Below are 13979 nucleotides of genomic sequence, written 5' to 3'. Positions count from 1 at the left end.
TCAGCCTAGCTCACAGCAACCTCAAACTCCTGGGCTCAAGCAATCCTACTGCCTCAGCCTCCCAAGTAGCTACAGGCATGCGCCACCATGCTGGCTAATTTTTTCTATATACATTTTAGTTGGCCAGATAATTTCTTTCTATTTTTAGTAGAGACGGGGTCCCCCTCTGGTTCAGGCTGGTCTCAAACTCCTGACCTCGAGCGATCCACCCGCCTCGGCCTCCCAGAGTGCTAGGATTACAGGCGTGAGCCACCGCGCCCGGCCCACATTTTTCTTTATTAAATGAGTCATTTTTTTAAATTGACAAACTTGGTGTTAGAAAGGGTGACAACATCGGTACTCTCATTCATTGATCAGATAGCTATAAAATAGTACTAACCTGTCAGAAATCATTTTGACAGTGGGTATTAAATAGCTTTTAAAATGGTCCTCCTTAGGGACCTAGTAATTTTAAGTTGGATTCTAAGAATCCAACCCAAAAGCAAAAGTCTAAGAATGAAAAACCATTATGCCCAAAGATATTTTTAGCAGTGTTATTTTTATATCAAACCAGGAGGCAAATTAGATGTTTAGATGTCAGAACATGGCTAAGTAAACCATACCTTATCTTCTCACTGGATTAGTATGAGAATGTAACAATATGAAAAATGTACATTAAATAAAAAGGATGCAAAATTGAAATATAGTGTGATTTAAAAAACAATGTATAAAAAACAAGGAAAAGTTGAAAATGTATATCCACACAAAAACCTGCACACAGATTTTTGTGGCATCTTTATTGGTAATTGCCAAAACTCAGAAACAGCCAAGCTGTCCCTCAGTAGGTGAGGGGATAAATAAACTGTGGTACATCCAGACAGTGGAACACCATTCAGTGCTAAAGAGAAAGGAGCTGTGGAGTCACGGAGAGACATGGAGGAGATGTAAATGCATATCACTGCATGGAAGCAGCCCGTCTGCAAAGGCTACATACTGTGTGATTCCAACGACACGACATCCTGGAAAAGGCAAAACTGTGGAGACAGTAAAAGGATCAGTGGCTGCCAGGGGTTGGGGGAAGGAGGGAGGGATGACTAGGTGGAGCATGAAGGATTTCAGGGTAGCGACACTATGCTGTGTGATACTACAGTGATGGATGCACGTCATTATAAATTTGTCCCCACCCAAAGCATGTACAGTGCATTTAGAGTGGACCCTAGTGGGAACTATGGACTGTGAGTAATAATGATCTGACAGCGCAGGTTCATCAGTTGTGACAAATGTGCCACCCTCGTGGGGAGGTTGACAATGTGGGAAGCCGTGCGTGTGTGGGGCGGCGGGTATGTGGAAACTCTGTATCTTCCACTCAGTCTTTCTGTGAACCTAAAACTACTTTAAAAACTAAAGTCCTTTAAAAAAAAAAAAAAAAAAAAAAAAGCAAGGAAGAGGAAAAAGTGAAAATATTTACAAAGGTCGTGTTTTGGTTATGATAGACTTATTTTCTTTGGTCTCCATGCCTGTAATTACCATTTTAAAACAGGAACATGAATTATTTTATAACGGAAAGAAGAAACAAACATTTTAAGAGTTTAAAAAGCTACAGAATGAAGCTGAACATGTGGTTGTATATTTAAGCAATTCTGAGAGTTTCTCATCCCTTGTTTGCTCTTCGTGGTCAAACTTTTGTAAATTCACATTCCTTTTGGCTATTTGGGAATTTACACAATTGACCCTGTACTCTAAAGCTATGACCGGTTAGAATTTGTGTTCCCAATAAAAATAAGCCGTCTTTGGGGAAGCTCAGTGGGAACTGTATTCTTGGAATTTTTCCCACAACGTGTGATTCAGTCTTTGTTTATTTTTAAATATCTAAGGCCATTATTAGAATAAACTATCTCTTTTTACACATATGTATATATTTGCTTGAATGATAAACATATCTGGTAATAGTTCTCCCTGTCCTGTCTCCCATCTGTTCAGCTCCTCAGCATCCCTTTCTAGGGAACCCCTATTTTTAAATTCTTAGGAATATTTACAGATTTTTTTACCCATGTGCCAGAAAATACTAATATATATTATTATTTCCCTCTATTTTTATATAAAAAGTGGCACATTTTCCACCTTGTCCCACTTAACAACACTCCAGCATTCCACTTAACAATGCATCTTTCCTTATCAGGACAGAAGTGGCTTCTTTGCTCTTTGCAGCACTGGGGACCTGCTGTGTGGCTTCCCCGTAACTACTCGACCAGCCCTGTCATGCACTGGGCTGTTTCTCATCCGTGCCATCACAAACAGCACCGTGATGACTGATCCTCCACACACCTCATTTCATACGCATGTGAGGATGCCCACAGAATGAATTCCTGGAAATGAGATTGCCAGGGCAAAGAGTCTAAGCTTCTGCAATTCTGATAGATTTTACTGTGTTATTCTCCATCCCTGCACCCTTACCAAAAGAGCGCTTTTCCTCAAATTTGATCGTAGCCATTCTGATTTGTGAAAAAAGAAGTGAGTACATGTTAACTTGAATTTCTTTCTCGTGAGGGAGCATTAGCGTGTTCTCACGTGTGAAAGAGCCTTTCAGTTGCGTGAAAACTGCTTGTTTACCACCTTCCATTCCCATGATTGGGTCATATTTTTATGGATTTCTAGAAATTGTTTACATGTTGGGAGATAGCTTCTTTTGTATCTGGCCCTACCTGGCTGGAGCATGTGGCTGAGGATGAGATTCTACAAGGTACTTCCCTCTGGGCTGCCGGAGCCAACAGGAAGCATCTGAAGCAAGACTGACAGGCGTTTGAGAAAGCTTGTGGGCGCCTCCCACGTGCAGCACGAAGAACAGGTTTCACAGCAGGGCAGCCTACGTTTGCAGCCAACAGTGTCACTTAGACCAATCCGGTAGCATCTTTAAGCCTTAGCCTTCTTACCTGTAGTATAAAAAGGCTTATTAGTCCTGTCACTTTGGGTTGTCCTGGATGATGCCCAGAAAGAACCTGACACTGCAGTGGCTACACCGGGCCAGGCAATGGGAGAGGCAGCACTCCTCGGGTGAACTCACTTCGCCTGACCTTCAGGTAAAGCTACAGCAGGAGAAAGCTCCAGCGTCGTGGGAGCATCTCAGAGACTTCTAGGTGCCACACCCAGGGTCCTTTCTTAGTTGCTCAGGAGCTGTTGTGCTTTTGGATTATAAACCACAAAGACATGTGCGAGGAATCTTGGTTTTAGGGGAGCTTAAGCAGAAATTTCTAGTGGTATCTTTAATACCCTACTGGTGATGCAGCCAAGCCGGACTGTGTAACCAGTTAAACCAGGTGTAAACCATCCATCCATACATCCATAAACAATGTAGACAAGCCGGCCCTGGGTCCCTCCAGGGAGTCTGGAACACTAAACAGCACATTGTAAATTCATCCTTCTTATCGTGGCCAAGGGTCAGTACCAGACTCCAGCCGTCCCTGGAGATCAGCACAGAGCGATTCCAGCCCAGCCGTAAGACAGCCCTCCCTTGTACAGCACACAGGAAGCACGACAAAGCTAGATTTTTGTCTGATCTCCTCTGCAATAAACCCACCTTTGGCTTAACCAGGACCTTGTTCTTCTGCAGCTCGGGGGAGACTGTCACCAGCGTGACCAGCTTGGCCCCACTGCAGCCCAAGAAGGGCAAGAGGCGGAAGGAGAAGGCTGATGTTCCTCCTGCAGTCCCTGCCAAAGGTAGGAAGCTGGCCTGCAGGCTCCCACATGGGAACCGCCATGACTGACCCAGGGTGGGCCCGGGGTTCCCTGTGGGATCAGGACAGAGGGCATAGGCAGATGGAGGACGTGGCGTTTAGTGTCATATGGTCTGCAGAGCCCACCTAGATTCTGGTCCTAACAGCCCTTGGCCCAGCCCCTGGGTGGGAGTAGGTGTGCGCCGTTGGCCCAGCGCAGGGCGGCAGGGGAAGGGTCCACGGCCACAGGGGAGCCCGGGCTGTGTTTCACCCTGAACTGTTACAGTGCTCTGCCCGTGGCGGGGTGGGCGCCCGAATCCTCGTCGTTCATTCAAGGGAAAGAAGGGTCTCTGAATTTTTAAAGATGTCAACCAGGTATACCGCTTATTTCAAATTTGTTCTGAGGATAAAATAAGGGCTATCCTGTGATTCCAGTTATGATTTAGAGCAAGATGAGTGAGGACGATGGTGTTCTGGAGGAAAGAACTGCACAAGTACTAAGAGAACCAAGAATGTCTACAGATAATTCCTAAAGTAACTGGCCATTTAGGAGGTGTTCATACCTCAACAAATTTGAAACATAGTTGGGAATTCAAGGATGCCCAGATGAACAATTTAGTAACAAGACAAGATACATTTCAGCTCTCAGTTGGGGCCTCACAGGACGTCCCTGGGACCCTTTGAGCCCCGTGGGGAAGCCAGTGGTGCTGCTGGGGGAGGAGGGGCGTGGTCGGGGTGGCGGGCAGGGCGAGCGCAGGTCTGGGAGGGAACACCCGCCCTGGGCCGGGCATCTACTGCTGTCTGTCTCATCCCCTCTGGAGTAGATGTGACTCCACCTTATAGAAGACGCAAAAGGGATGTAGAGAGCTAAGTGGCAGAGCCTGGCTTTCAATGCCAAGTTCAAGTCCCAAATGGTTCAAAGGCTAGTTACATGAGGTTTGGGGAAGAGCGGATGTTTCCTTCTCTGTTAAATGGGGACAATAAGACCCTCCCTGATGACCTCACAGGGTTTCTTTGAGGACCAAAGGTCATTGCTGTTGGTGTTAGTTTGTGGGTAGGATGGATTCTACCAGGGAAGGGCCCAGCCTCAGCCTTTACCAGGTGCACCTGGTTCTCACCTGCACACCTGGCCTCTTTGTAGCTGGCAGTGTTTTATGCCCAGATGTTTTATTGACCTCGCCGAGGGGAGATGAGGACATGTCCAAAGACAGGGGAGGACTGCTCCCACCGCGGGGCACTCCACGACTCCTAGATCAGAAACCGGATTTCTTCCGTGGGGCCAGGAAGGGGTCCACGGCTCTACACAGTGTCTCTGGGATGCTCTTAATACATGGCCAGTTAGGTGTCCCGGGAAACCCTGCAAGTGACACTTTTGACCTACTTCCACAGCTCCGATAGCCCCCACGTTCCACAAGCCGAAGCTGCTGAAACCGCAAAGAAAAGTCACCCTGGTGAGTAACGTCTTCTGCATGGACACGTCCCTCCAGCCCTAAACACGCTCCAGGGTCCGGACAGGGTCCAGCCCCTGGGTGGGAGTAGGTGTTCACTGACTCAAAACATGTTGAACTTTCTTGGTAACTTTGTTCCCAAGCAAATGCATTCTCTCTCCTCAGGGCAGCTTTTCTCCACAGTCAGTTCCCAGAGTGACTCTTTAAAAATCCAAATATTTTTTATTGTAAATGCTGCTTTTCTAAAAGAAGGAAAAAGCCATACTCAGAAATGTAGCAAATAGAAGGTGGACCTGCTCGTATACATTTACCTGATAACCACTCCGAAGAGACTGTTAAACGTATCTTCCAGAAAATATGTTAAGATTTTTATTTTGAATAATTTTAGATGTGCAGAAAAGTTGTAAAGCTGTTCAGAGAGTCCCTGTGTACCCTGCACACCCTTAGCGCTAGCATCTTGCATAGCCACGGTGCGAGTCAGCACTAAGAATTTAGCACCAGGAATGAAGCACACTGCAGACTCCACGCGGGTTTCAGTTTATCCACGGATGTTCCTCTCCTCTTCCGGATCCAGCCCAGCGTATCAGACGGCATTTACCTGCCATGTCTCCTAACTTTCCTCAGTCTGTGACACTCCTCGGTCCTTTTTCTTTCATAGCATTGACACTTTTGAAGAGGAGTGGCCAGTTATTTTCTAGAATGTCCCTTAATATGGGTTTCTCTGAGGTTTTCTGATGATAAGAAATGGGTATCGGATTTTGGGGAAGAACAACACAGAGGCGAAGTTCCCTTCTCTTTGGGTCGTGTTGTTCTCACTGCGTCATGCCAGGGGCTTATGGTGTCCCTATGTCTTATTAGCGGTGATGTCCATCTTGGTCACTTGGCTATGGTGGTGTCTCCCAGGTGTCTTCACTGTAAAGTTACTATTTTTCCCTTTCTGTGCTCTATTTGTGTGAAGCCATCCCTAAGTCCAGTCCACACTCAAAGCAAGGGAAGTTAAGCTCCACCTCCTGTAAGGACGCGTGTCAAGAATTTGAGGACATGTTAAAACCACCACAGTAATTAATAAATCTTTTAGGGAGGATATACCAAAGCTGTGCAAATATCCTGTTTTTCCTTGAACTGGTACTCACTAAGCTTGCATTCCTCAGTGAATTTTGCTTGCAGCAGGTTTTACTATGGTGTGCAAATGGCGATTTTCCATTTCTTTGAGTGCTTCTCCATTTGTTATTTGGAATTCTATAAGGAAGAGCTGTCTCCTTTTCCTTATTTATTCACTAATTTCTTGATATCAGTATGGATCCGTGGATTTTTTTTTTAGTTTTTAATCATATTGTTATTTATTTTGTTGCTAATATTGCTTAGCAGTTGTGTGTGCGAGAGAGAAAGAGAGACGGAGAGAAATGGAGAAACTGTCACAGCTATGCCAAAATGTGTATATACCGCAAAGGGCCAAGGTAATATCGAGGGAAGAGAACAAGGTGGGGCGTGTGTCTGTGGCTGTGCCACCCTGAATGTGCCCAGTCTTGTCTGTTCTTGGAAGCTAAGCAGGGCCAGGCTGACTGGGAATACTGGGTACCATGGGCTTTCATTTTTGTAAAAGGAAAAAAAGGGGGAGGGATTGAGATACCAATTCTCAAGATTAACACTAAAGCCACAGTGATTAATACAATATGGTATAATATTAACAAAAGGACAGACAAGGAGACAAAGGAACAGAATAAAGAGCCGCAAACTCATCTGCTTGTGGATTGTCACTGAATTACGACAAAAGTAACCTTCCAATGCAGTGAGCCCAGGTTTATCTTTTCATTAGATGGTGGTGGGTTCGCTGGATACACACATGAAAAAAAAGGCCATAATCCCTACTTCACACCACACACACACATTGATTATAGATGGATCGTCAACATCAGTATGAAAGGTAAAAATTTAAGCTTCTTGAAGATGGCATATCTGCCTAATTTCAGGGTAGGCAAAGATTTTTTAAACAAGGGTCATAAAGCATTAACCATAAAGAAAAAGATTGAAAAATTTGGATTACATTAAAACCTGGACCTTTAAAACCTAGGTCTTTTATTCTGATTAAATATACCAATAAAAGAATGAAAAGGCAAGCCACAGATTGGGAGACCGTGTCTGTGTGCACATATCTGACAAAGGTTTCTTATCTAGACTATATGAACAGCTACAAACCAATAAAAAATAAAAAGACAGTATTACAAAAAATGGGCAAAAGTTGTAAATGCACACTTCGCAAAAGAAGATACACAAATGGCAAGAAAGCTCATTAAAAAGTCCTTAACCTCATTGACCTCATGGAAAGCTGAGTTAAAAACATACAAACACATCCAGGGTAGCTAAAATGAATTACCTGCATGTTTTCATTTTTTGCCTGTATTGCTCCAATCCATTTGTGGTTTAGGATCCAATTTCATCTGTTTGTCAGATTCTTTTTTATTTTACTTCATGTCTCAGATTTCAACAGCCATTATTTCTAACTTCATTAAGCTTCACCACTACATTCTTAACAATTATTTAAACTTAACTTTTACTATTTTGTTATTTATTTCACTTTCTTGAACCTGGTGTCTGCCCCCCAAATTCCTTTTCCATTTGAGTAGTTTGTCTGTGAATGGAATTCTGGATCCATAAACTTTTCCCACTAGGTGCTGAGAAATATGGCAAGCACTTCATGTGCATCTCTTCATACTTCCCGTATTGCTGAGCATAAATGCTGAACTCGTGACTGTCACCTATAATGCCCTGTATCATGACGGCCACATAAGTAATTTAAATTTTCTAGTGGCCATATTTAAAGGCTAAAAAGAAACAGGTGAAACCAATTGTAATGATATAGTTTAACTTAATACTTAAAAATATTATCATTGAAACATGTAATCTATATAATAATTATTAATGAAATATTAATATTTTACATTCTTTTTGTTGTACTAAGTCTTCAAAACTCCAGTGTATATTTGACACTTACTGCATGTCTTAGTGCAGAGCCACATTTCAAGTGCCTAATAGACGCATGTGGCTGGTGGCTACCATATTGGACAGCACGGCCCAGTGTGATCTAGGTCCCATTGCCTCTCTGACATCCTTTTTGCCACCACCCTTTTCCTCCCTCACTTCCCTCTGGCCACATTGGCCACCTTGCTAGTCCCTAAACATGGCAATCGTACTTCTGGGTCAGGGCCTACACGCCTGCTATCCTCTCTGCCTGGAACGTCCTCCCCAGGATCTGCCTGTGGCTTTTCACTCACCCTCTATGAAAAAGCTGTCCTGATATCTTATAGACAAAACTTGTTTTGTTTGCATTTCTCTATTCATTAGAGATCAGTGAATGCAAGATCCATGAAGGCAGGGAGCTTGTCTCCTCTGTTCTCTGCTGTCTTCTCCATGCCTAGAACGGTGTCTAGTGCGATAGATATTTGGTCTTGATTCTGCACACCAGCTCTATGGAGTGTATGTAATTCTGTATTTATAGTTGGTCACATGAGACTCTGAGAGTCAGTAAGGTGAGAGATGGGTGACTTACCCAAGGTCATGCAGCTTTTGGCTTGCAGTCATGGCTTAATCCCAAAGACAAGCTTTTAGCCAGTGCGTTGGAAGCTTTGCCTCAGTGTGGAGTCTGGGTCTGGGGCTCTCTGTGCACAGTCCGGAAGTCCTGCATGGCTCAGCCTTGCTCCTGCCCTTGCTGCTCTGTGCCAGGTTTTCTACCATTCTACTGGAGAGGCGGCTTCACCTATTTTCCAAAGAGAGCCTGCAGTGAACTTAGGTCCAGTGGGCTTTTCATATAGCAGATTCCATCTGGTTCATGTAATCAAAAATCCCTCATTGATTCTGCTCTGTTGACTATACCGGTTCTTAAGTGCAGCAGACTTTTTTTTTTTTTTTTTTTTGCTTATTTTAATAGACTTCTGGCCACTCAGTGAGCTTCTGGCCACTCAGTGGAACATAAAGGCTAAAACTATCAATTTCCCTTGGCCTTGGAACATCCTCGTCCCCGCCTTTGAGATTCTGTCTCCTGGAAATAGATGGGCTGAGCTCAGGTGTCCTCTCAACTGTGTGTATCACTGCACACCTGTGTGTGCTTGTGTGTATGTGTGTGAGTGTGTCTCTTTTAGATCTTTTCTTTCTGATATATATCAACAACCTCAAGAGTGACTACACATCGTAAATTTCACTACCTTATGTTCTCTCTAAGCTGCTCCAGACCTGTTATTCCAAAACCAGTCTCATACCCTGGTAATAACAGAAATAGCTGTATATCGAAGTTTTCTTAATCTATCCCAGGGGTAGATTAAAAAAGCGCTTTTTGCATGTCATTGTACTTAATTCTTAAAATGAGATTCCCCCCTTCAACCCCCAGCTTTGCATGTGAGAAGACACAAACACTCAGTTTAAGAAAAGTGATCCATACCCGTAAGGGGTAATGTCATCAGTCTTGAATAAACAACTTCCCCTTGTTGACAGCCTGTGGGACCCACCTTTCATTTATGCATTAAACAGAAAAATCAGTTGTGTACCTCGTGGTACAAAACGCTGTCTTAAGCAGTTTTTTGGCCACTTATTAAAAAGATTGGATTCAACAGTGTTTTCAGAAAGAACCCTGGTCTTGACTGTGAGTTTCTGTGTGGGTTTGTGGGAGCCAGCACGGCCCCCTGAGCCTTGATTGTGAGTTTCTGTGTGGGTTTGTGGGAGCCAGCACGCCCCCCTGAGCCTTGATTGTGAGTTTCTGTGTGTGTTTGTGGGAGCCGGCGCGCTCCCCTGAGTGGGCTTCAGCATGGGCCATGCTTAGTTTGCACGGAGAGCAGATCAGGGTGGTTAGATTAGATGTCAAAAGGATTCTTATTTTATGGAAGTACTGCCAATAGCAGTTCTTTAAATATCACATTTTCTCTTGATCATTTAAGATATGAAGAGATTTAAAATTTTTATATACAAAATTCCAGAAATAAGTCAATTTGGAAACAGTTTGCACCTATAACAAAGAAAAGAGCTGACCTCAACTGAAAGAGCCTCTGACCCACAGGCTAGAGTCAAACATATAAGCCTTGGCGTCTGCAGGTTTGGGGGAATGTTAAGATTTATTTTCCCAGGAGGTCAGCATTGACCTCACTCTCAACTTGGTTGATATTTATCTCTTAGATCAATAAATCTTGATGGTAGCTGAAACTAAAGTCAATAGCTACCTGTTGACTCACACAGACTTAGTGGATAATGTAAGAATATAACTTGCAGACATCTTATTTTGGGGGTCCTGGTACCGGTTTAGGTGTTTAACTCTGTAATTGTTTCAATTTGCTGCAATCCCTGCAAAACAGTGCTCCCTGGTGTGGTCCCAGGCCACAGAGCTCCCCAGTCCCTCTTTCTGGGAGCTGCGCTGCCACCGCACCCACTGATTGACAGGAGGGGAGCAGGCTGGCGGGAGGAGCTCTGTGTCCCGAGGCTGCTGCGGGCCAGGCTCTGTCTCACTGGCCTCGACTGCGACACCAAAAACTTAACGAGTGTGCGTCTCGTGTTTGCAACTCTCAAGGCATTAACAAGCAGGAATTTTTTCATATGTTTCTAAGACAACGTGGCCTTTTGCGAGAAGTATGTATACGGTAGATTAGATGTGAGCAGAGGTTTAAAAACTGATGGGACACAAGAAGAAAGAAGGGGTGAGAAAGGCATTTTAAACATTTTGTAATCAATGTATGAAAACTGCTTCCTACCCCCACCTTTTCTTTTTAACAAAACAAAACCACCAAACACAGCAACCTGCTTCCAAAGTTCTGCTAATCAGGTTGTGGGCCACGTTGCTCACGCAGGCTCTTTCTGACTGTCTGACAATGCAGCCAGTTTGTCTAATAAGTCTCAGTGTTTACAGCGAGTCTTTATTCCCTTCCACCAGTGGTCCCTCATCCGTCGTGGGGAGGGAGCACCTTCTCAGAACTCCAGATGCTCCAGGGCAGGTGCACCTGTGGTTTTCCTTGAAATTGGGGCCCTGGCCCAAAGACCCCCTGAAGCCTTCTCGGCCTCGGGAGCCTGTGGCACTAATTTACACACTTCCAGGACAAGCTGTGGTTGCTTCCTTGTTTCACATTAACAGAAGGCAAGGGCACATTTGGTTTATTTTTCTTGCATTAGGTCAGTTATTGATTCAGAGGCCGAGTAGGGGAACAAAAACAGTTTCTGTGATGTGGAAGCAAAACCTAAAAGTTTAAAGGAAAAACAAGCACAGGACACAAAACTGTCACAGGGTTGGAGAGGAGGGTGGTCAGCGTCCTGGAATTAACTGAAAAAGAACGAGCACCGTCCTTGGAGCTAACGGGACTTCCACGGGCTCCTCCATGTCCCACGGGGCATCGGTGCCCCCCTCGACCAGGACCACCCCCGCCTCGCCTGTGTCGCCTCCCTCCCTCTCTGTACTTGGGCACCGGGGTAGCTGGAGGGCTCAGGCCACCCCTGTTCTCTAGGGAGAAATGATCTCTTGTGAACCAGAGACTGAAGACACAGAAACATCAGGAACATCACGGGCTTGATTCCCGCAAGCCTCCCGGGGGCGGGGCTTGTATGCTGTCTCCCCTCGGATCCATCCTCTGCACTGCTGCCCGGGGAGTTCTCTAACGCACAGCTCCAACCCTGTCATCCCCTGCTTAAAAGATCCGAATGGCTCCCCCTCGCCTCCAGGATGGCGTGTGGCTTCCTGCGAGTGGCAGGCGGCTGTCATCATCTGCCTCTGCTCCCTTGGTCCCATCCCACCCGGCACCCTCGTCCCAGCAGGACGGCCCTGGCCGGGGTCCTCTCACGCAGCCGTCTGCCTCCCCCACGCCCGCCCTTCCTCGCCCGGAGCTGCAGCTTAGCCCCAGACGTGGCTCCCATCACCTTCCTCTGCGGCCTCCTGGCCCCCAGCCCCCACTTCTCCACGATTCCAGGGCCACCCATGGGTCATAGTCAGGCCTCTTCACGCCAGTGACCCGCTCATCGATGGCTCTTGGGGCACTTTTCAGTGCGTCTGTCGTGGCTGACCCCCGCGGCCTGGATGCTGCTGAACACGCCCTCGCTTGTTCTTGGAGGCAGTGTCCCCAGAGGACTGCTTTTCCTCCTGGTGGTCACTCCTCCCCAGGTGCTCAGGCCCCTGCCCCTCCTCCACTGCCCAGAGTGCTGGCGCCTCTGGGGCCCCTTCCCCTGGAACACATTCCCTGGAAGAGCCAGCCTCTCACAGGTGCAGCAGCCACCCGTGCAGCTCAGCGGCTCCCTAGCCGGGGCCTCAGGACAGTGCTAGACCGGCTCTTCTCACTGTTGGTCGGACAGTCCCCCAGAGGGCGCACGGCGCCTCAGTTTCTCCAGGACACACACTGAACTCTTGCCTGCCCCACACCCGCCCTCTCTGGGCTGTCTCCACCTCCACACACAGCAATCTCATCCAGAGGCTAAACTGTGCTAAAACACGCATGCATGAAATTTACTGTCTCACCCATTTTAAGTGTATAATTCAGTTGTGTTAAGCACATTCCCACTGCTGTGCAACCTAGCTCCAGGACCTTTTCCTCTTGCACACCTCAACCTCTGTACCCGTCAAACCCCCTACTTCCCTGTCCCCTAGGCCCTGCAATCCCCCGTTCTACTTCCTGTCTCTATAAGTTTGACAACTCTAGGCACCTCACATAAGTGAAGGCACACAGTATTTGTCTTTTTGTGACTGGCTTATTTCACTTACCATGATGTCCTCCAGGGTCATCCATGTTGTAGCGTGTGTCAGAATTTCCGTTCTTTTTAAGGCTGAGTAATATTCCCTTGTGTGTATGTACCACATTTTGTGTGTCCATTCATCACTTCATGGACACTAAGGGTGCTTTCACTTTTTGGCTAATGGTGCTATGAACATAGTGTACAAATATCTGTCCAAATCCCTGCTTTTAATTCTTTAGGATATGTACCCAGAAGTGGGATTGCTGGATCATATATGGTAGTTCTATTTTTAATTTTTTGAGGAACTATTATATTTCCGGAGCAGCTACACCATTTTACATTCCCACCAACAGTGCACAAGGGCTCCAGTTTCTCTATGTCTTCACCAAACCTTGTTATTTTCTTCCTTTCTTGTTGTTTCCTTCCTTCCTTCCTTTTTCTTTCTTTCTCTCTCTCTCTGTCTTTCTTTCTTTCTTGATAGTAGCCATTGCAGTGGTGTAAGGTGGTATTTCATTGTGGTGGCTTGGGTTTGCGTTTCCCTAATGATTAGTGATGTTGAGCGTCTGTCCCTGTGCTTTTGGCCATGTGTATGCCTTCTTTGGAGCAATGTCTATTCAAGTCCTTTGCTCATTTCTTTCCTCAGGTTTTTGGGTTTGTGGTTGAGTTGTAGGAGTCCTTTATATATTCTGAATATTAATCCTTCATCAGATATATAACTTGCCAGCATTTTCACTCATTCTGTAGGTCGTCTTCTCACCTGTTAATGGCTTCCTAATGCCCAGAAGTTTGACCTTTTCGTGGGGCAAACCCGTCCCCCCCTCGCGATGTCCTGGGTAGAGAGCGTGGCAGCCGCAGAGTGCCGCCGAGGCCGGGCTGTGCAGAGCGAATGAACGGCTCGAGCCAGGATCTGAGGCTGGAGTTTAATCTAAGTTCTCCCTGCAGAAAGTGTGGTCCACAGCCCAGGCGTTGCCTGGGGGCTTCTCGGAAAAGCAGAAAGGATCTCAGGCCCTAACCTAGGCCCGCTAAAGCAGAACCTGCAGTGTAGCAGGATCCCAGATGGATGTAGTAACACTGAAGTTTGCCGAGTGTGGCTCTGACTACCTTACCAGACTGCTATCTGGGAGGGTCAGTGCCGTCAGGGCGAGTCACCGCT

The 13979-nt window shown here is 46.0% G+C and overlaps 1 protein-coding gene across 1 annotated transcript in view; it reads left to right on the top strand.

Annotated features, from left to right (window-relative positions):
* The window catches only part of VSTM4 (V-set and transmembrane domain containing 4), a 92211-nt gene that overhangs the window by 59610 nt on the left and 18622 nt on the right, over positions 1–13979 (top strand). The window contains exons 6-7 of the mRNA XM_069460622.1: positions 3587–3693; positions 5079–5140. Of these exons, the coding sequence (XP_069316723.1) occupies positions 3587–3693; positions 5079–5140 (169 nt within the window). The remainder of the gene's footprint in view (positions 1–3586; positions 3694–5078; positions 5141–13979) is intronic.

Source organism: Eulemur rufifrons, chromosome 28 (assembly GCF_041146395.1).
Source record: "Eulemur rufifrons isolate Redbay chromosome 28, OSU_ERuf_1, whole genome shotgun sequence".
NCBI classification, from domain to species: Eukaryota; Metazoa; Chordata; class Mammalia; order Primates; family Lemuridae; genus Eulemur; species Eulemur rufifrons.
This window is presented reverse-complemented; position numbering and strand designations above follow the sequence as displayed.